Source organism: Lingula anatina, chromosome 8 (assembly GCF_051362555.1).
Source record: "Lingula anatina isolate TDL-2025a chromosome 8, LinAna3.0, whole genome shotgun sequence".
NCBI classification, from domain to species: domain Eukaryota; kingdom Metazoa; phylum Brachiopoda; class Lingulata; order Lingulida; family Lingulidae; genus Lingula; species Lingula anatina.
This window is the reverse complement of record NC_141774.1, coordinates 8,731,630-8,755,342: the sequence shown is the minus strand read 5'-3', so window position 1 is coordinate 8,755,342 and position 23,713 is coordinate 8,731,630. Positions and strand designations below refer to the sequence as shown.

The window sequence follows — 23,713 nt, the reverse complement described above, 5'->3', positions numbered from 1 at the left end:
CTTTTGTTTAATTGGCCTTAGATTAAGTTTTATAGACTAAATGTTCTTTTTTTCTCCTTTTTCTGCCATTGAAATTTTTGAATTGCTGCCAATGATGAGAATTTCAGGAGAAACACATTTTGAGTCTATCACATTTATGGTTAACATACAACAATTAAAGTTTTTATTCTCTTTCACTGACCAGAAATAAGAATATTTAAGTTTGCTAAATTGAATAAATTTTATAGTTAAATAAATCATTTCCAATTAGCATCTACATAGTTTTTGCTGTGATTTTACCTTGATAAAGATTTGTTGATTGATAGTTCTGTTATGTGATTGCCTGATTATAATTATCTTAAGCTAATTTTTAAAGGCATAAAAACTGTTTTAAGTGCCTGATTTGTGTAAATTTTGGACCTCAAGTCTTACACTGAATTATGATTTCATCAAAAAATTACGCATATATAGTGTATTCAACATTAAAAAGTCACCTAAAACCTTTTCTCAATTTTCAAAGGACCAAATAATAATTTGCCTTAAGTTTGTTTTTGCCTTTTTTATTTTGTTTTTTTTTTTCTCTGTATTGTTGATTATTTTATTGGGGAATTTTTTTTCTATTTTCATGCAGGATATATTTTTCTCTTAAAATGTGCTGTTGAATGAAGGATGCAGTCTCTCTCAAAAATTCAATGCAAATATTTTTTTCAGTTTGATTACTTAATTTCCAATTTATATAATATCAATTATTTTAAAATTTATTAATGGATAATAATTATCATTTATTAACTGACAATTAATTGATAAATGGTCTACAACAATTTAAAGATGGCTACATTCTATTTCCAAAACTTAATTATGATCATAAGTATGTTTGGAGGCATTTCAGGATAAAATTGGTCTTAGCTAAAAGTACTGCTTGTTCTGCCTATGGACTTTTAAAAAATTCTACTATGCAAAAATAGACTTAAAACTTGTAGAGAAGCAAGATATATATTTTGATCTTTTAGCCAATGCTTTTATCTCTTTTAGTAGTAAAGCACAGTATTATAGTTGAAGATTTTTAACCACAGTCTTTGCCGTTTGTTTTTGAACATGAGATTGTAATAGAATTTACCCTTTTAAAGCATTTTATGATATATACGTGCACACACACACACACACACACACATACACATACACACACACACATACACACACATACAAACACACACACACACACACACACAAAGCAAAAACCTGTACTATAAATTTTTAACACAAAGTATACAAAATGTTTTTAAAAATAATTCAGTTAGTCTAAAGAAATATCACAACTTAATAAAATGAAAAAAAAATTAAATGATACAGATTTTACACATGCAGTAAAGATACACAGAATGTGATCACTTATAAGAAAAAAGTCTTACATGTATGAATAGACATAGATGATATATAATAGGGTTAAAAAAATAAGGATAATTAAGGATTTTTTTTATGTTTCAAAGATTCTGAAAACTCGCCAAGCTCCCCAACCCGAAGTCGATGGGCAAAAATTGAGGTATTGAAGAAAGAAAAAGCCAAGGAAGAATCCAAGCCATCTCCAGGCCAGAGTGAGCAGCCAATGAGAAAGAAGAACAAATCGGGTGCAGCATAGATTTATTTCCATGAAGTCACCATGGTAACAAAATTTGGAAATGTTGAGCTCAGCTAGTGCAGAACTTTTTATTTTTCTAAATTGCTCATGTTCTTATCAAAGTAACAGTAATAACTGGATCTTTTTCACTGGGGAAATGATCAAATTGAATCTTTCAGATACATAATTTTGGAATCATTAAAAATTTGTATTTCTGTATAGTAATTGTGGTGCTTTTACTGATTAAAATAATAGAATATAAGGTCGACTGCTTATCAACTTCCAGGAATGTGCTAATTTTCAGGTTTATGACATTAGCTCTTACAGTATCTGTAAAATTCACAATTTTACCCTTTGAAAAGATCACACCAACACCATACCTGAATTTTGATAACTGCTGACAAAACCTTTACAAAAATTGGATAATCTTCACAACCACATTTTGTTGTAAACACCTGAAGAAATACCAGTATATTTGCCTGTACAACTGCCATACATTTGTTATATATATAATTATATAAGTACAAAGTACAATGTTGCAATATCTTTGAAATGGCTATTGTCAATACTTGGCTTTGGTGTATATCGGTGTCGATCGCATCCATCAGAAGTTTTATCATATTGGTATCAACACACAGTTTTTTTCCTTCTCTCAGGAAATATTTGAATGATTGAATGAATGCATGAATAAGCAAATTGGTTTAAGTCTAGATTTAAAAAATGTGAAAATCACAAGGGCAACTACCCCATGCAGACTGAGAATGGTGAAGGTGCTGGCTTCTTATGTAAAATTACTGTATAGAATAATAATTGGCAGATTTGCCCTGGAAAAAAGTTATCCAGAAAGAAAGTGGAGTTTTAAGACACTGGTCTTTTGCTAGTAGAGTTGTAAAGGAGCTGCCTCATAGGTTAGTTCCCATTGTTTTATGTAATGAATGGATTAATTCAGTATACTAATTATAGACTGAGGACATAAATGCCAATGAAATATATTTATGTGTACAACATACAGCCAGCATCTATCAGTTTTGAAGACCATGTAGTCTGAACTTATCCCGAACATTTTTATTCAAGAATAATGATGTGGAAAAGAAGGAATGCAGTTTTTTGAATTTCCACACTTGTTTTATCAATTTTCATGTAAAATTAAATGCTTCATTGTGCATAATGTGACATCTTTTAATCAAAATTCGTATTTTTATTTATATTCAAACAATTATTTATCTGACAGTACATGTATGTACTTCACTTGACATATTATTAACAGACGTCTATGTATGTGTAATAATTTATTTGTTCCTGATTTCTTCCTGTTTTAAAGCAATACTTTTTGATTGTAAAGTCCTTGTTTTTAGTTGTCTTAACTTTATTACTTTAAGTTATTAGTTATGTGTTATTACAACAAAAAGCCATCTTGAAGCCAAGTTGAACATTTATTGCAATTTTTCTCTTTCTGTAACAATTTCAGAAAGCTTGAATATAGAATAATAAAGTTTTTTTTTATCTGAGGATGGTGGTTACCTCATTTTTTAAGCTTATAGATAATTTTAAAGATGTTGAATCAAACCCACAACAGATTTTCTCATATTGAACCCAGGCCTCTATCAGATTGGAAGAAATTAACATATAACATGTTCTGTGTGACTGCCCATTCACAGCTGACTCGAGAGAAATTCACTAACTTGGAGTTCAATAACTCGAAAGCAACGCGAATAGCAATATCGCCTTTTATTTCAAGGTTATTATATGGGGCGAGTTATGGAATCGAGACACTTGTGCTTGGTTGCAATGCCCAATGCTTTCGAGTTATGGGGCCCTGATCAGTAACAGATATTTGAGCAAACAAATTTACTGGCGATATGTGTAAATCTGCATATCTCGTATCTCTCCAATACAATTTCTTTGACTTGCTGATATTGTGAAAGTGAAAACGCTTTCTTTATTCCTCGTGCTTCTGCTCACAATTCAGAATAAATAAAATATCTATCTAGACTAAAACATTGGATGTGATGGGGGAGAGAACTGTTCACTCCTTTTTGAAAAAAAAAACCTGCTGAGAAAAGATCAAGCATGCACAATTATAAACAATGCTTTGGTTGTAACAATAAAGTTTATCTTTATTTCTATTAATTCAGAAATCAGCAATAATAATACCATAAAAATATTAAAAATCATGAACATAATGATAAAATAAAGAATAACATAAAAAACTGCAAATTACAGGATTAAGAATTAAAAAGATACAAATTTAACATAAAACCCTATTGACTGGGCAACAATTCTATAATTAAAAAGGCAACTTAATAACAGTTATATCAATAATCTACCCGATTCGTTTTTTTACCCTCCAGTACCTATTAGCAAAGTATATGACAGAAAAATTTTTTTCCAGTAATTTTAATAAAAATTTTATTTTTACCCCTGCCAAGGAGGTTATGTTTTGGCCTTTGTTGGTCTAGCTGGAAGTTCCAGGAGGATTTTCCTTAGGTTTCAGGATAGGAAAAAAGAATCAGTTACATTTTGGCGGTGATCCATTAATTGTTCACTTACTTAAAAAGGAGAACTAAGCTGTCATGGCAGATGGCAGAGATGCCTGTGCTCTCTTAGTTCTTTAAATTTCTAGTTTTATTTTGTATTAAGTTGTTTTTTCTTTTTTGTTCGAGGTACTATTTTTCTTTTCAGAAAATATTGGCAGAAGTAGAGTGGAATTTCTGCATTGAACACCTTCGATTTAGAGCAGTGGCTGTTCTTCCCTTTTAAGGCAATATTTTCCTTTTAAGGAATTAGAATAAGCGGAGTAGAAAAACATTTGACTTGAATAATTTCAATTCAGCGTAATGCATATAATTACAGGATATATTAGCAAATTAATTTTATGTTCACAAATGATTGAAAATGGAGATAGGCTTATGCTACAGCACCTGTCCATTAGAGAAAATATGACTTTATGATATGGACTTAGCATTGTGACAAGATTTCAAGTGAGACTTGTATTAATTATTCAATCATTAATCATAAAATTAAATAAAATGGGAGTGACACTATTGAAAAATTAAAAAAAAAAAATAAGGAAGAAAATGAATTCTAACAAAATTATTACAACTTCTTTGTGTCACATAACTGGAATTATTACACTCTTGGTAAGTTTGTCTAGAATAATTGTCATTGAGCAATTAATAATATATATATATATCTTATTTTCTAAACGGTGCTAGTCAACAGCACAACATCTGTACAGCTCTAAAATGCTGTGGTGTCTCGTTAAAGGCAGTGCAAAAAATTACAAGTTCAATTTGATAAAGTCCAACAAGCCAAATACTTACACATATAATAAAAATATAGTGTGTTGCATTTTTACTGAATTTTCCTACGTGTTTAACTTTCTGTTATGAAAATATATGAAATATGATGGTATGACTTAGTGGACTCTTTGTTGTAACAAAGCCTGATAAACTGTTCAACAGTTCTGATATTTAGCATATTCCAACCTCCCTTAGGTATATAATTATATAATGTGACGGAACAAAATTATATTATGTAAATAACAAATACTTATGTATGGACAACTATTACAATTTTTTACAGAATACACATCTGTAAAGAATCCCTCTTTAGATAATTATATTTTCTAAAATTTTACATAATTAAATATCTGTCTGTTGAGAGGGAGATTGTTAAAATGGATTCAAAGCAATAATGATTGGTACTGGATAAAATGGGACTTGAATGCTGTTAAAATGACTTCAAAAACTTAACGTCACATCACAATTTAATACGAATTAAAGATATTATTTTATATAAACATGGATTCTACGTCGTCTGCTCGACTGGTTTCTATGGCGTCTGCTGAACTGGTTTCAATGGAGTCTGTTCAACTGGATTCAGTGACGTCTGCTCACTTGAAAATTCTCATAGATTTCATCTTCCTCTTGAACTGCAGTGTGTCCTGTTCTCATTGCTTCCCCAGACAAATTTTCGTATGATTCCTCTGGTAAAAGACTACTGTCAGAGGAATTTTCATTTGTTTTTGTGTCTTCTTCCTCAAGGTCGATCAACTGTTTTCTAGAGGCACTTTTAGAGTTATGTTGACTCATTTTGAATCTTTTAAAAGCCTCAGAAAGATCAGAAATCATACTTCTTGTACCCCCATGTGGATCCCTCATTGTTGCCTCTGTGGGCACCTCATCTCCTTTATTATCGGAGAAAGTTTGTAGCTCTGACTCTTCTTCTGGTTGTGTGTTTTCAGCGTTTCCAACGCCGAAAATTCTTTGAAACTCTTCCTGTTGTTTCTTATCTAAGTTTATATAAGTTGGTGGTCTGTCATGTTTCTGAACAGCGCCACCTACAGTACTGCGGATATTAACACCATCCTGAAACTCTTCGTTGCCATACACAGGAAGCTCCTCGCCACTGGATTCCATGTTGCCATATGTCGGTAAATCATTTAACTCGGACATTTCAATACCAATCACAGGCAGATCCTGCTGCCCGTCATCCACATTACCATTTATGGGCAGATCCTGCTGCTCATCTTCTACATTACCATATATGGGCAATTCTTGTTGCTCATTGAGTGGATCTTTTTTACCACGTAAGTGCACAGTTGACCGAACAAAGGCTTCATTGTCATAGGTTGGTAAATCCTGTGTCTCATCAACATTGCCATACGTTGGAAGTTCATCCTGGAATAAAATGGTGGTGAGAGAGTTTAAGACAAAATTTTACAACAAAACAATCATAATATTACGACAACTGTTTGACATTCTCATAAACATTTTCTGTATTATTGTTAAGTTTTACATTTTACAGAAAATAAAAAAAGAAATAATTAGACATTTATCCCCTTTTCCCCTTTCTGTTGTGTAAATACTGAGTTATTCCTAATGCATTAATTTTCTTGCTTAACCATACCTCTTCCTCATTGGCTGTCTGATTGTCTTTGGTCTCGCCCTGAAGTTGAAAGAAGAAATGTGAAATTTAGTTCTTGTTCACAGCTGCATATGCTTGATTGTAAACCCCCTCTTCTGCATTTTATTAAAAACCCCTCGCCAATGCTCACAGTGTACTCATTTAAGAAAGAGAGACCCTTTTCAAATCGTGCATTACACTTACAAATTTATCTGTATTGCAACACTTAAGGACGCTTTCAGAACCAGTTGATTCGCAATATAACAAGTACACGGATCAAATATGGCACTACCTATTTGAATTTAACGTGCTGAGATTTAATTGCTCTTCCCCTGCTAGGACGGCCCGCACAGGAAGTGGGAATTCATTGTCAAGTTTCGCCATATTTGATGCAGGGGCGGATTGGGGCCGTCTTCTGGGTCTTCCGGAAGATGGTCAGATTTTCAAGTTAAAATTGACGGTTATCTACTTTTTTCTGTCGGAGGACTGTCAAAAATGTAGGATAGATAAACAAAGATACTTGGGAAGACTGTCAGAAAATATCTGTTGATCTGCCCCTGTGATGCACAGACTAGTTAGGATCAACTTGGTTGTGAATGCGGCCTAAGACCCCATTCCCATAGATTTTAGATCGATCTATCCCTGTGGGGAGTCTCACTAGATTACTGTCAGCTTAGCTGGCTTAAGCGTCTGTCCCGCCTACTAAAAGCTGTAAGGGGGTAATTAACTGTCGTGCACGCTCGGCTGACTGCAATTTAGCGTGAACCCCCAGGGAGTTAGGTCGATCTAAATCTAAATCTCTGGATCGATCTAAATCTCTGGGAATGCACCCTAAGACAGGTCAACTCATGTAATTATTTTCTCCCTTTCATAACTTCACTTCCAACTGTTTGCATTATCTTAATAATTCTCTTTATTGGCTGTGTCAAGTCTCCATTTAAGTGACTCTTGTATTTATCTGACAGGTTATTAACTTGTAAATCTCTCAAAGAAATAAGATACAGATAAGTGTAATGGCTAATGCAATGTGTTAAGGGCCTAATTTTTTTGTAACTCGTTGTCTTGTCATAGAGATTGTGACTGGTAAATTTCACTCGTAACAGTAGGAATCAGAAGTCATTCAACTCAAAAATGGGTACACAGATTCCAATATTCTATACGGTTTTGGACAGGATATGCCTTGGCGATTGAGGGGAAAATGACTGAAATTTTCATAATAATAAGAATTCTTTTTTTTTTTGGCTATTAAAAGGTCATTATTTGAATAAAAAACCTACTGGGAATTTTCGTAGAGGATCTGGCGTGTATCTTGTTATCATCTCATGTTTTCTCAAAATATCTTGGGACTGAATCCCTGGACACAGTGGCCCCACCGCGCCCTCCATCTCCTCTTCTTTGATGTCGTTGTTCTGGAAAAAAATCAAACCTATTTGTTAAGAACTGATAAAAGTTTCCAGCAATATTGAGCAATAAGCTAAAATGATTTAAAAAACAGTTCTGCAAAATAGGTGTGTTTCAATGAGAAATCATAATTATTTAATAGCTAAAAAGGCCTGTAGACAGCAATTGTGGGAATGTTCCCACCATGAAGAATTTTTTGCGATACCTTTCTCAGTAACAAACAAAAATTCCAAACAACCAATGATGAAACATGAAAATTCCTAATTAAAAATACATGTAACTCATGCTGTGAAAAAAAGCTTACCCTCCCTAGGGTCAATTCCTCCAATCCAGGGAGTGGAGGCGGAGCATGGTTCTTTCTTCTCCTCTTCCTCCTAACACACACAACCACTACCACTACAATTAACACTACCAACACCACCGCTCCACAGCCACCTCCTATGATGATATATAGGTATTTGCCCAAGAATGTGGGCTGTGTAGGAGGTGTAGTTGTACTTTCCATGCAAAAACCATCGGAAAGGCAGTCGTCTTTGCATCGAGGAGGGCAGCACCATGTAGCATTGGCGTTAGGTATCGTGACATTTTTATTTGAACACCTTTTGATGATATGAATTATTTCTACTGGAGGCATTCCAGATTTTAGCCATTCTGTGCATTTTTTCACCAAGTGGTCAACAGTGGTATTCTGGCCTAAAGTGTCTTGGCATGGCACGCATTGCCGTATGGTTGGTACGCCCGTTGTCACTGCTGCAGTAGTTGGCTCTGTTGTTGATGATGTTGTCATTGGTGTTGTATTTGTTGTATCATTGTAACTGTCAGTGATACCTCGTTTGCTCCTAGCTCCTCGACTGGAATGCATTGTCACATTGTCGTTAGCATCAGTAACATCAGTCACAATTGTACTGGATAATGTTGTACTTGTTGTGCTTGTACTTATTGCTGTGGTTGTCACGGGAGAAAATGAGAGATGAAAACCCGTTTTACATTCAGTGCAGTTCTTCTCTCCTGGACCACTGCATGACGAACAACTGTCATGGCAGGGTTGACAAATGTCTGTTTTTTCTATTACAGTAAAATTGATGCACGGAATTGTGAAATTTTCGTCACTGCATAGCTGATTTATAACAGACGCATTTAAAAAAGTAGCATTGCTGTTACACGATGAATTCAAATACAGTTCCTGGACTAGGACGCACGATGAATTTGTTTTATAAGATTGTTCTGGACAGTCGTTTTGATTTTGACAGGAAAAATTGTAGTGTCCTTCGGAAACTTCTTCATACTGCAGACACCAGTCTGTCATGACACCACCAATAAGGAGCTGAAAACAATAGAAAATCATTTTATTTAATAGACAGCATATACTGGTACTAGTCTTGAAACATATATTATGCTACATAAAAGTTAATGTATCGCTTAATTAGCCTTTGGAAAAAACATGAGCAAATTACAAGGAAAATTGCCATCTCACAGTTATGAATGATTTAATGAAAAAAAAAGGCGCTTTGTTAACAAATGAATGAGACAGAGTGTGGGAATAAAATTGACTGTGGATGAAAATTGGAATAAAATAATGTTTATTTGCGACTAAATATGGTAATATCTAAAGTTAACATTTTACAAAGAAATGAAATTCTGGAAATGGTGAAAATCTAAAAAAAGTAAAATGTTAAATGGTACTTATAACTCAACCTGACATCATTTGCACAATAACAATAAGATTGTTTTTTTTTACCTAATGAATGGTGTATATAATAATTATTGCACTTTCAGATTTATGTATAATATTTTAAAAGTTTTGAAATCATATCTACACTCCTCATAATGATTTTCCACACTTAAGCGCATAAGTACTTGAAATTGATCTGAAATTTCCCCACAGTTGTTTATAAATACCTTTTTTGCATCATAAAAAGAAGCTCATTTGATAAAGGAGTTTACACTGGGTGCACATTTTTATAATTTTCTTGTCAATATAAGGTGGCGCTCTATGTAACCAAAACCACCATCTTTGCCTTTACTTCTAGAAGTTGTTGAGAAAGTTTGCACAACACATTCACACAAACATTCACACACACACGCACACACACACGCACTCTCTCTTATTACCAGTACTTGCATACACATATAGATACTACATATGTATGATAAGGTTATTTAGGTGTAAAGCTGAGGGACTGTGGAAGTATTCTATTCACACATACTTGAATGAAGTCAAAAATTGAAGATGTGCTGGCATGCATTAGGTGTGTGTGAAAGTTATCTTCCAGAGTTTCTCAGTGGAAAGTCAAAGAAATAAACATGAAACAATGTTATTTTGACTATTAATCAGTAATAAAAATCTAAGTGAAATTCAATAAAGCAACTATTCTGATTTTGGAACTGGACGGCATTTCTGTTGTTTCTGGCTCATCGACATCGCCCGCTGATAAATTGGTGGAGGAACCTGACTTTTAATTATAAATATTAAAAGGAAAAGATCCTGGTAAAAATATGAAGAAGTTTGCACAGAGAACATTGAGAAGTTTTACAGCAGCAAACAAAAAGATCAGTGGGGATGTTGATGAAGTAGAAGAAACCGTTAAAAGAAGTCCGCAATTGACATGGACAACATCAACAGAAAATTTGCCGTTGCCAAATTATAACAGTACACTGCAGCCAATAAAACATTCTATAACGCAAGACAACAGACATGAGCCCACAGTTCCCTTGACTCGAGTGATCATCAGGCTACCGCCACAGAACCAATAGGACAACAAAATATGAATACAAACATTGTGCAGTCACTAAGACCTTCCCATAGTAAAGAGACCATCACATTGACCAGAGACCTTCAAACTCCAGTGTGGAGGAGCTCAAGAATCAAAAAGGACACAACATCGCCACATTAGAGATTTTCTTACAAGAACTCCACTACTTATAACTATACCTACAGCCAGAAATCAAGACTTTACTACAGTGACTTTTACAAGCCAACAAGCAAGTGGGCAAGTAGACACTTATGTTTTTATTACTGTGCCAAAACATTAACAGTTAAGGTCTCCTGTGCATGCCAACAGGTTAAAACCTTACGTAGATCCTGTTATTAGGGAATCTTTAAAAGAAAAGAGTGTGGGAAATGATAAAAATGAACAAAACGTCTCTGAGGAATTAATTCAGGACAATGAGGATAGTTCAGTTGAAAATAGAAGTCAAAAAGATGTTGATAAACAACCCCAAGAAAGTAAAGAACGCTATGATGAAGCAGAAAAAATCATCAAATGTGTTAATTACAGGGGTACAAAGTGGTATAGAATTAAATGGAAATACCTTAAAAAATCTGATTGGGTTACTGCAGATAGGGTACCTTCCATTTTAATAAGAGAGTTTCATGCAAATAAAACAATGAAAGGGAAAAAGAAAAAGAAGTCAGTAGTAGCTACTTAATATTAAAACATCTATTATTATTGTTAGGAGGATATCTATTTTTTCTGGATTGAAATAACGTTAACCTTATTTTTAGCTGGTCTAGATAAGGAGTAGATCTGGATTAAATATTTGTTTTCTTGATATTATAAAGATGTGGAGATACAATTGAAACTCAAGTGGATAAAGTGGATCATGGGATTCACTATGTCACATTAATTTAGAGAATTTTTAGCCAATGATTCACAAATAAGTTTAAGGCTTGGTACATTGGCAGAGGCAAGGGAAAAGAAACACATTATTTTTAAGTCTTTGAGTGAATTTTTATTAACAGGAGATATTGAATTACCAGAGGTAATAACTTTAATGAAACTTTAACCTACATAGCTTTAATTATGGAAAGAATGACAATTTTGTTTTCATAAGCAGTAGGTTACGAAGTGAAAGTTTTATCAACAACTGTACTGGCAATTCAAAAGGTCAAAGCAAATCCATGTTTTGTTTTTACTAATGCCAACATCAACTTGGTTTGAATGGAATAGTCAAACATGAAAACTTATTAAATATAGCATCATGCATTGTTATTATTTTACTTATTGCCATCTTGATTGGGGTATGTAAAAGGAAGAAAAGTTCAAAGAATTGTCTTGCTATTGAATTGACTATAGAATAGCAGTTCATTATTTTGCCCATCAAAACGTTTTGGCCAAACAATTACAATGTCACATATGAAACCATATTGACAAGTGTTTATCTCACCATGGGAGTTTTTCCAACAATTAATTTTTGAATGGGGAGATATAAAAATTATCAATCAAGTCAACAAAAAAAAAAAAAAAAGCTCTTATCTTACCATTTAGTTTCAAATAAACTGCTGGAAATACTTTAAAATAATGAAAATATTCCAAGAAAATTTTGATGTCAGAATCATTTTTCTGCATGATCAATTTCTGGTTTATCATTGAATAAATATTTTTTTTAAGAGAGGAGAGAAATTAGCATTGTGCCAATATTAGATTGTTTTAATGTAAATAAACAAAAGGAGGATGGTTTACTCAAATACTTGCTTCATCTGCACTTGTTTTGTTGTGCCTAGCTTTTGTTTGTAATAAATATATATTACATTAAGTCAAATTTAATTGTGCCATATTGTTTTAATGTCATGTTAAGGAATTATAAATTTATTATTCAGTTTAAATAGAACTTAATGAGCTTATCAATGTTATAACTAACATTTTTCTTTATTTACCCACATATTTTTGCATGTATTTTCACTTGTATATATATATAATTTTCATTTTTTTTTGGTTTGTTTGTAACAGGAATCATAAAAATGTTATTGAAATGGGAAGTGAGTGTTATTAGTTGAAGAGTAAATATCCTTGATCAGTAACGGATAATATATATTAAATGGTACAATTTAACAGAATGAACTGAAGATACTTAAGTGTTACTAATAAATTGAGTAGTTTAAATGATAGTTTTATTGTATGATACTGATATGGATATATAAGTAAGCAAATGATTAACATTTTTTATTAAGTGAAAATGTTATGTTGCTTCATACTACATGAACATTAAATGATTATTTGTGCTGAAATATTGACTGAATGACAACTTATTAATATAAACAATATATATATGTATGCTTAAACATATTTTAATGGATTATAAATTTTATCTTAAAATAAGATAATGATTACAAGATGGAAGTAATCATAATTGATTAAATAGTGTTAATTTTTTTAGAGATATGTATTAAAGGACTGAAGGAGTATTAATTAGAAGTACATAGCCAATTAATACAACTAAGATATGTTATGTTAATTATGTTAATGTTAGTTATGTTAATGTTAATTATGATTTGCTGGAGGGAATGAGTATTATGTAATGTTACTTTATATTTTTTTATTAATCCAATTTTTTTGTGTGTGTGTGTGCATATAACAGTAATGAGAAGTTTCATGTAAACAGAATATGATATGATTAAATAATGTTTGGGTATTTTTTTTTAATTAAGTATGATTTTAAATAAATGGTTTAATTGTTATGATATAGAATTTTATTGGAAATAGATTATTTAATTTAAATTGTGAAAGTTTTGAGGCGCAAAACTTATTTGAGCAGGAGATTAATTATGATAAGGTTATTTAGGTGTAAAGCTGAGGGACTGTGGAAGTATTCTATTCACACATACTTGAATGAAGTCAAAAATTGAAGATGTGCTGGCATGCATTAGGTGTGTGTGAAAGTTATCTTCCAGAGTTTCTCAGTGGAAAGTCAAAGAAATAAACATGAAACAATGTTATTTTGACTATTAATCAGTAATAAAAATCTAAGTGAAATTCAATAAAGCAACTATTCTGATTTTGGAACTGGACGGCATTTCTGTTGTTTCTGGCTCATCGACATCGCCCGCTGATATATGCACTGATGCACACATGCACATGTACTTCCATGTGAAAATCGCACTGACATAAGAGAAGGCATATACTATTATTAAAACCCTGCAGCTGCTGCACAAAGATGTACAAGTATTTTATAAGTTACCTATTCCTTGAAAATAATATGATGTTTACCTGCTATTAAACATCAAGATCACCTTTTTGGCCTTCAGACTTGACAAAGCAGTCAGGTGCCTGATATAAAGATATCTTATATCTCCAACTGCCATGCATGGGGCCATTTTCACAAAAATAACATAAGCCTCATAGTTGCTTGGTCTAATTTTTTTCAGTCAAAACTTGGTCTGCTTTAGTTTATATAAAGATAAACCCATGTGTAAAGTGGGAATTGGTCTGAAACACGTAGAATGCTACACCTTAAACTTTCCCACACCCAATAGACTATACGCATATCTGTATTAGCTGGTCTATATATATATATATATATATATATATATATATATATATATATATATATATATATATATATATATATATATATATATATATATATAGATATATATATATATATATATTTTTTTTTTTTTGGGGGGGGGGAGGGAAATTTGGTCTGCTTAAGTTTATTTAAAGATAAACACATGGTACACTGTAGTTGGCTTTATAAAGTAGGAAGCTGAGTCTTTAACTTTCCCACACCTTACAGACTGCACTTAGCTATAAAAATTGTATACATCTCTGTTTTAATGTTTCTATGAAAACACGGATCTACTTTATATACAACATCAATATCTGTTTTTTTTATGAAAGCACTGATCAACACTACATACTAAATATATAACACCAAAATCTTTAAAGATTTATTAAAAATATAACAGGACTAAACTAGTTTTCAACAGACCAGGAAGACGCAGGTATCATTGGCCCACTTTTCCCATATCTTTTCACAAAGCGCACAGCTCTTTTCAAATAACGCCTTGTTTTTTATTTACTTGCCCTCATTCTTAAGACCATACTATAGCCTTAAGTAAGTAGACTATATCGTAATTGAACAAGAATGTTGTATATATCCTTGGTAAGGCTAATCAATAATGAGAACTATTGCCGGCGGATGGTGAATTGTGCATGGAGGTGGGGGGGGGGGGGGGGGGGGGGGGGGGGGGGGGGGGGGGGGGGAGGAGGAAAGCATGTCAAGATTTTTTTCTTCAATTTAATGCTTCACGAAGCAAACGCTCAGTGTGCCAGCTTTCCCTACACACACACACACACACACACACACACACATATCAAGACCATGCATAATGTTGTCTGTACATTGAAAATCTGGTACAGAAATTTTTAGCAAATGTGACAAATTTGAAATCAAAGTTATTCTTCTTCATAAAGACAGAAAAAAGGGCAGCCCAAGCTATAACTCACTCAAATTCCATCTGTTTTTGAGAGTGTTTCACTTATACATATTATTCAGCCAAATTTGAAAGATAATTAAAAATATCTGCTCTAATGACAGAAGGCAGTCGATGCATGCTCGCCCAGGGGCTGCACCAACTGAAGATTAAAGAACAGAGGTAAATGAAGAAAGAAAAGAAGTACTGTTGAACAAAATTTATATGAGTAACCATAAATTTACGAAAAAAAACCCCCGCCTATATTTAAATCTCATACCAGAGCTTCCATTTGAAACTCAGAAATCACTGTGTCAACCTTTAAAATTATCACAAAGACTTCTTCAGGTGGACAGAAATGGGCTGTCAAAGAGGCCACCGATGTCACCGACTGTGACGATTAATGACTTTGCTTTCTAAAATTTTTGATACTACACTCCCCTTACCCCCAACCAAGCACATAACTGCATTCGAGCTCATTCTCTAATGGAAACGGCACATCTCAACTGGGGGCATGCCCTCTTGGGGGCAACTGATATACTAGGTAGACTTCATTTCTGTTTAGGAGGAGGGGTGAAAGAGAGATGATGTCCACCCCCCAACCCTACCCCACCAAAAAAATAAATAAATAAATAATAATAATAATAAAAATAATAAGTAGTAGTATTAAACAAATGATGTGAAAACATCAGCAAACTCAGCAGCTTTGTTCTATCTGGAATCCAAAACCAGTTTATTTTGGATCCTAGCTCTTAGTAAAGCAACAACTTTGTACTTCCTCCATATTTTTTTAACTTTGAGTTTTTTAACTTAAAAACTTCCTGGATATATTTACCCAGTAAACAACAGTGAATCCGATCCTTTCTGGGGAAATAGGCCATTTTTTTTTACAAAAGCAATTTATTTTGTAAATAAAAAAGTATACACAAGCCACCTGACCAAAGGTACAATATTGCAAATCACTACTAATTTTACAAAAATTCAGTTGTTTTATCATTTTTTTCACAGGCTTTAACTTTTGGATCTAATTTTACTAATTAAAAATAATGTTGATTTCTCATTTCATATCAATCTATATTAGCTTCTGACAAATCATATTGAAGGCCAGCCTCTTAATTTTATACCTTTAATAATAATAATAATAATAATAATAATAATAATAATCCTTATTATGTACCATTACATAAGATGATATACAAATGTCAATAATAAGTATAACAGATCAATTTTAAGTGAAAAGTTATTACTATTATAATCATGATCATTATCATAATCATTAATATTTTTAATAAAGGCACTCTCAATGCACACGACACCTATGTGTACTGGTACCGCTCAATGCTCAATGTTAAAAAGGCCTTCATGACTTATATTTTGACTTCTTAAACCTTTAAGAAAATATATCATTCAACATTTCCCATAACTATGTACATACTGCGGCGCCTGAGACTGCCTGAGCAAATATAGCAATTGTTATCACTGGCAAACAAAGGCGAAGTTCCTGGTTCGACATCATCTCTTTGTTGATAAATCTCTAAAATCTAATCCAATCTGACATTTTGGATTTGCCTTACTTTAAATGCCATTACCTTTTCACCTATACATCTATCTGCAACTTAAAATTATTATCTCTAAAATGAACAGGACTTAATTATTTTGAGAACTTTATTTTGGGAGATAAAATTAATTTTTTTTTTTCAAATTTTATCAGAATTTATGAGATAAATGTGAGCTGAGAGATTACTGTCAGCAGACTGTTAGAGTCTTAGAAAAATGTCATGCCAACATCTTGGCTAAAGGCGATAATATTTACTGATTTGGTGTTGAATTTGTTATTTTGGCTACAACACTTTGCCAAGTTACTGATGCCTTTATAACAAAATGACCAACACACATTCTCTCTCTCTCTCTCTCCCTTTCTCTCTCTCAAATATTTATATCAGTGAACACACTTTTAAGTCCTTCAAATACATAATCTGATAAGCTTGCATGAAAACAAGTGCTTGTTTTTCTTCCTTTGTCCAATATTTAGTCATTTGTTATAAGGTATGTCCTAAATCTGTCAGCTAGCTGATTAAATATAGAATGGGCTCTTAACACAGGTATGTGAAAGGTAAATTTTAAAAGAAAGCTGACTGCATGCATTAAATTAAACTCAATTCAGGGCCCTGTATCTCGAAAGCATGGCATATGGCGAATAGCGATATCACACAGAGGCTACAGTGTAATATATGGGGCGAGTATGGGCGAGTTATGGAATCAAGACATTTGCACTTGGTCACAATGTGTGATGCTTTCGAGATACGGGGCCCTGGTCTTAAATGCCATCATCAAGTATCTTAATAAACCTAGGCATACGATGAATGTGCTGTGTACCCATTAGATTAATTGTAATCAACACAGTTAAAAAAACAATAAATGTTAAAAGCTTCTAATGTAAACATTTTAATCTTTATTCGCAGATAAACACGTTCATGGACATCACACACTTTCTCTTGATAAGGGCAGTGTAAACGTCGCCATTGCTACTACATACTGGACTGGCAGGCAGGTGAAAGACCAACCTTATAATAAATATGGGTCATTTCAGATAAAGTTCTCCCAACTCTTTGCTACCTGTTTAATTTTTAACTTAGTGTTTTAAGTATTCTTAACAAGCAACTGGTTCCTTGACACTTTAAATGAAACTCTTTTGATTTACATATGTACAAGTCATCCCACTCTCTAATTCCCCCCCCCCCTTGCCCCCTATGTGAATATATATCTTTTAAATTTTTTCGTATAGATTGCTCAACCTTTACTTAATTATGCTGAACTGCAAGTGTGCTCATACCATGAGATTGTATCAAAATTTCTACAAGCCCCATGTTACCCTTGCCTGGGTATCAGACACATGTACAACACTGCAGTGAAATAATTAGTCAGAAACAGTAAGAAAAAAATCCTCCTTCCCCCCCCCCCAAAAAAAAAAAAAAAAAAAAAAAAAAAAAAAAAAAAAAAAAAAAAAACAGAAATCCCCATTTCTATTTTATAAATTCCGTTTCATTTCATTATTATCTTTCCTAATCTTTTTTTACATTTAATCCAAAATCCAGCAACCATACAGTTGAATATTTTTGACACAAAAAGAAGCGCAAATACAACTCACAATTAAGCCTTTCACGGAACAAAAAGGAAGAAAGAAAGGAAGAAAAGCCAAAAATCTATATATTTAATTTCAAGATAAACCAACTTCAGTTCATATCGGAGTGAAACATTTGCTATGATATCTTCCTTGTTATAACAAAGGTGTAGTATTACTGCCATTAACTTACTCTGGGTCACAGTTTACTCAAATCCTGGTCTGAAAGTTTAGAAAAAAATTTCCAGACTTGAGTTCTTTTGCAAAGCAGTCAGTTCATTAAAATGCCTCTGTGTCTCCAAAGTTTATTACCTCCATCTCGGAGGTTACACCGTAAGCTTTCACTTACCAAGGCCATAGATTGAGTTTCAACTTTCACTGGATATTTATGAACAGATATGTCCTTGGTTAAAATGGCGACTTTTATCTGTATGATAAGGTTTATTTGGGTTCAAAGCTGAGTGATTTTGGAAGTAGTTATATCAGTTACTAGCCTCAGAAAAAATGTTCACATAATAATAACTGTGGCCCTGGTAGAGGGTAATTTTCACCCAATTTTGTCTGCTTGAATGGATTTTGATCAAATTTTCAGGATCAATGGGCAAATTTAAAGGTGATAAGGTGATGATCCATTCATTCACTAATTACTCATTAATTTATTTATGGTTAATTATTAGTTAATCATATCTTGTCGGAGGCCTGTGCTCTATGAGTGGTTTCGTAATTTTAATTAAAATGATATACAATGGTTTAAATGGACAGATTCTTTTTTGGAATAGTCATTCAGTGTTAGGCCATATTCTCAACCTTAGCTAATTAATTGATCTGCAGACTAACAGATCCACAGATCAAATATGGCTGACCCACTTGAAAGCTTGCTGCATAATCCCCTCAGAGAATCTATTCATTGTCTTTTAGGGATTATGCGGCAAACTTTCAAGTTGGTTGGCCGTATTTGATTTGGGAATCTGTTAGTCTGCATATCAGCTTGTTTCGAAAGTGACCTTAACCCCTGTCTATTCTGTTTATTACTGATCAGAAACTACGATTTAAGTGGAAAGGTTAAGGTGTGATGAATGTGTTGGGTTAATCAACAATTATAGATAAGATACAATGCTTTCAGTTTAAATGTCAAAGGACAACAGAGTATAATGGCCGGTTTGGTGGACCACAATTATATTGAACTTTTGACTTTGTTATTGCTACTGTATAGTTATGACACCTTCAACATGCATCCACACAACATTTTTATACTGCATATGCACACAAAGACACTGTACAAAAGCACCTCCAGGGCTTTTTAAAGAAATAGCTGGACGTTCTTGATCTCAAGGCTCGGTTTTGTGTACGCAAATGATGATTTAATGGCTCAAAGTGCAATATCATGGCACAAACATAAAATTAGTGGCAATGCAAATCACAAAACCTTAATAAGCTTACCTACCTGTTTGGTACATTAGGTATGTGGGTCATCGAAAGACTGTCAGAATTTTTCAAGTTTACATAGAAGGGCCTCTTATTTTTTATGTCAGAAGATGGTCAAAAATGGAGGATGAATCAACAAAGATAACTTGAAAGACTGTCAGATAATAATTCTGGATCCACCCCTGCTCCTTTACTGAAAATAATTCGGGGTTGAGAAAAGAACCCAAACGTAAACAGCTAGAGACCCAGATGAAAGCTAGCCAAATTGTCCACGCTCTTTTATGTGTGATATTCATATCACTAATTTTGTGTTTGCGCCATAGTATTACTTATTGAGTCGTTAATTTGCCATGTGCATTCATAAAACCAAGACTGGAGATGGCAAAAGGAAACCACTGTTTATGATGCCTGAGCCCATTTTATTACGGCACTACAAGTGCATATACCCCCTGCACACACACACACACACACACACACACACACACACACACATCCAGTGATAGACTATTTTAGCAACATGCTGGCAAATTAATGCAGTGCTTAACAAGGTAAATACCAAATTTTATATCCTGCCCTAAGTGTCAATCATTAGAGCCCATAATGTCTTAATTCAACTACCGTAGTTCTACTTCATTATACCACTGACTTCGAGAAATAAACCAAAAAGAATGGTGCGTACATGTACACATAAACCAACAGCTTTCCGTCAAGCCGTAGGAATTTTTTATAATTATGATGAGTATTAGTTTTATGATTCATATAACCCTAACACACATTCCTGATTACACAACATTGTTTTTGTCTCCATATTTGTGTGGGAGGAAGTTGGAGAGGATTGTCTAAGTATTCTTGGAAGAGTGCATAAGTAAAATTCCCCTTGGCCAATACAAGGGCAGATCCAGGATTATTTGAAGGGGGGGTCTGCAAATATGAAACTGACCCCCCCCCCCCCCCCCCACTTGGCTTGGGATCTGGGGCCCGCTGAAGGTCCCCGAAAATTTTTGGTATTTTAGAGGGCAAACGGTGCCATTTGGTATGGTTTAGAACTATAATTCAACTAGTCAGAATTCTAATTTCAAGAGGGGACCAGAAATGAAAGGGGGGGGGGGGCAGGACCCCCCTGACCCCCCCCCATAAACCCACCACTGCCAATAGCAATGTACCCAACTATTTCAAATCTTATTTAGCTTAATTAACTTAAATAAATAAATATTTATATGAAGTCTTTCTGATACAAAACTATGAAAAAAAAGAGGGTAAAACTGCAGGAAAGCACTACCATTTTTTTTTCTGCCTTAATTAGCTAATTCACTACTTTTTCATCACTTTTTTTCTCCAAGTAGTTTAAAAAAGACTAAAACAAGTCAAATCAACACAATTTTAATTAGCCAATTTAAGTTGGTTTTAGCACTTGGCTATATTGGCAAATGTTAGCACATATCATATTTTGCTGCTATTGTACACTAAGTGTGTGAGATGACAATTACTTTATTTATTTCCCCCCTTCCAATTATATGCACTCCACCTTTCTTCATAAATCATAATACATTTTCATACATACTATTCTTCATTGACATAAAGCAATATGAAAATATCAATGTTATTAACCCTTAATAAATACTTGAGTTCAGACAGTTATGTCATGAATCCTTTTACAAACATTAAATGCACTCAGTTGTACTCCAGAGTGTTAAATTATCAATATATTAATAGTAATTTTATCAGTGACTACTTCCAATTAACACTCTGTTAAGTTGACATCCTTTACATAGCTGTGTGAAAAGGTGATATCTTTGATCATGCCGACTCCATTTAAGCTGATATTTGCTGTATGGCAAAAAAAAAAAACATCTTTTTTTTTTTTTTTTGATAAATTGGTTAATGGGTACAATCAACAATTTTGAGGACATCAATGGAGAAAAACATACACTTGACCTCTCTGAAATAACATCCATGCTACTATTTTTAATATCACCTTAAATTACTTGTCATTTCTCCCCCCCTCCCCTCCCCTCCCCCCCCCCCCCAAAAAAAAAAAAAAAAAAAAAAAATTGGCCTAATTCATAATTACTCTCAAATAGAAAGTCTGGCTGTCAGATGGGATTGTGTTACACACTCTCTCTCTTTCTCTCTGACACATACACATACATTCACATACACACATATACACAGACGTCCCTCACACATGCACATGCATACACACACATACATATACATACATGCATAAACACACACATGTACACGCATACATGCACACACATACAAACACACTCACACACATACAGTTTTGATGCAAAACAAATGCACACTGTTTTATATTTCATACACACAGAATATGACACGAGTTCCAAATATTAAAATGTTTCTGATGATCAATAAATATTCAAAATCAGTATTTGTATTGTTACATCATTACATTCATTTTCTTACTTTTCTTTATCTTTTCAATTTTTCTATTTCATTTCTGTTTTTATTTATTCTAATTCATTTAATCACTTATTTATTTATTTATTTATTTATTTATTTATTTATTTATTTATTTACTCAGATGTATTATTCATATCAGTACTAGGACATAAATGTATATATATAAACACCTTAAATAAGGACCTTGTATCAGCCTAAGGGTAACCTAAATACTTTAGCACTACAGTTTACAGTTACTTTTGAAATGCAAATGTGGGGTAATAAGTATGGATACAATGGGCTTGCTACGCTTTAGTAAATCGATATCAAACAGAAGGATTACAATGCCAATTAAAATGCCGTATTACAGTAAATCCCTATAAAGTAATTAACCCTCGGACTATAACAGCAGTTATCTCGTTAAACATCACACTTAATCTTGACCAACGATCTCGAGACTGGCATCAGGGGTGCCACCATTAACACTTACACGCTGTAGCGGCTATAATAACTTTTTAAACTTACCGCAAATAAAATCACTGAGGAAACGTTCAGAAACATCGTTTTCTCTCCAAATCCAGCCATCGTGTTGATCGTAATACGCACAGAACGACCTCTAGGACTGTCAAATATCGTCGCGGTCACAAATAAGGATTCTTTCAGCGCTACATCTCGACCAAAATTTCGGAAAACCCAACCCGGAAGCTTGTTATTCCCTCGTCGAACTTTACCACGACAGGGAACTGATTTGCATTGGATTGGCTGAAAGTTGGAAAATAGGTCACACGCTGGGGTCACGAGGCCGGAATGTCACTCCTTTTATCAGCCTGTTTTTATTTGTCAGAATGCCAGTGAAATAAGGAAGTTCCCAATTTTGGCGTTCCCTTTTGTTCTTTTCAAAATATTGTCTGATGATTTTTAAAATATATGAAGGCTTAACAGGATACGGGGATTTTATTATCTGATACCCTCCTATTTTTTTTAAAAAAATTAGGAAAACTTCGATTCCCTGTAACGCGACTTAAACTAAAAAAGGGATTCATTTCTATGTTTCTTTTTTTAATGAGGTTGTTTGTCCGTTTAAAAAGAAGAAAGGCATATAGCTTCATGTACATTTAGGCTCTAGATTTACAGATAACATTTTAGAACAATACTTTTACTGTTTAATTTTACTGTTTTACTTTTACTTTTACTGTTTAATTGTGTTAAGTGAAAATGTATAAGGAAATACTTTGAACGTCTTTCACACGACTTAAACTAAAACAAAAAAGTATACATAAGACTGTATATTTTTAGTCTTTTCAAAACAATTCTAAATGAGATTGTGTGTCCGTTTAAAAAGAAGAAAAGCATAGCTACATAAACATTTACACGCAACATCTCAGAGCGATATTTTTACTTCATTTCAGAGGAACAGGATTTTATCTTAAACGGAAAGGGGTCAAATTTGCGGTCTAAAAAATTGGGCTGGGGTTTATCTGTGAAACGGACCCTTGATGGTCATATTTTTAAATTGCTGTTTTCAGACCAGACACGCCAGGCTTGTGGTAGCTTGTGAAGGATTGTGGTAGTTGAGAAAGGTAATTAGAGCACATCTGTAGCAATTTAACCAGCCACAACGCAGTCAAACACGTGTTGATGTTCGCAAGAGGAGGGTGTGTGG

The 23,713-nt window shown here is 33.5% G+C and overlaps 2 protein-coding genes across 5 annotated transcripts in view; one reads left to right on the top strand and one right to left on the bottom strand.

Moving 5' to 3' along the window:
• Positions 1-3,103, top strand: part of LOC106179118 (myosin-IIIb) — a 58,397-nt gene extending 55,294 nt beyond the window's left edge. For all 4 annotated transcript variants that reach the window (XM_087019011.1, XM_087019012.1, XM_087019010.1 and 1 more), the window contains one exon: positions 1,467-3,103. In XM_087019011.1, the coding sequence (XP_086875137.1) occupies positions 1,467-1,615 (149 nt within the window). In that variant the 3' untranslated portion in view covers positions 1,616-3,103. The remainder of the gene's footprint in view (positions 1-1,466) is intronic.
• LOC106179117 (uncharacterized) lies at positions 3,009-22,794 on the bottom strand. Its single transcript, XM_013562644.2, has 5 exons — positions 22,576-22,794; positions 8,208-9,227; positions 7,780-7,911; positions 6,506-6,544; positions 3,009-6,276 (listed from the first exon to the last, which is right to left on the bottom strand). The coding sequence occupies exons 1-5, from the start codon at positions 22,633-22,635 to the stop codon at positions 5,476-5,478; spliced, it is 2,052 nt and encodes a 683-aa protein (XP_013418098.2). The 5' UTR covers positions 22,636-22,794; the 3' UTR covers positions 3,009-5,475.
• Between the last annotated feature and the right edge of the window lie 919 nt (positions 22,795-23,713).

Bases quoted from the DNA above. Each gene is read 5' to 3' on its own strand.
- LOC106179117 (XM_013562644.2), bottom strand. From the start codon at position 22,635: ATGGCTGGATTTGGAGAGAAAACGATGTTTCTGAACGTTTCCTCAGTG. The intron at 7,912-8,207 runs GTAAGCTTTTTT...ATTTTTTTCCAG, and splicing joins AGGAATTGACCCTAGGGAGG to AACAACGACATCAAAGAAGA. The intron at 6,545-7,779 runs GTAGGTTTTTTA...TTTCAACTTCAG, and splicing joins ATCCTCTACGAAAATTCCCA to GGCGAGACCAAAGACAATCA.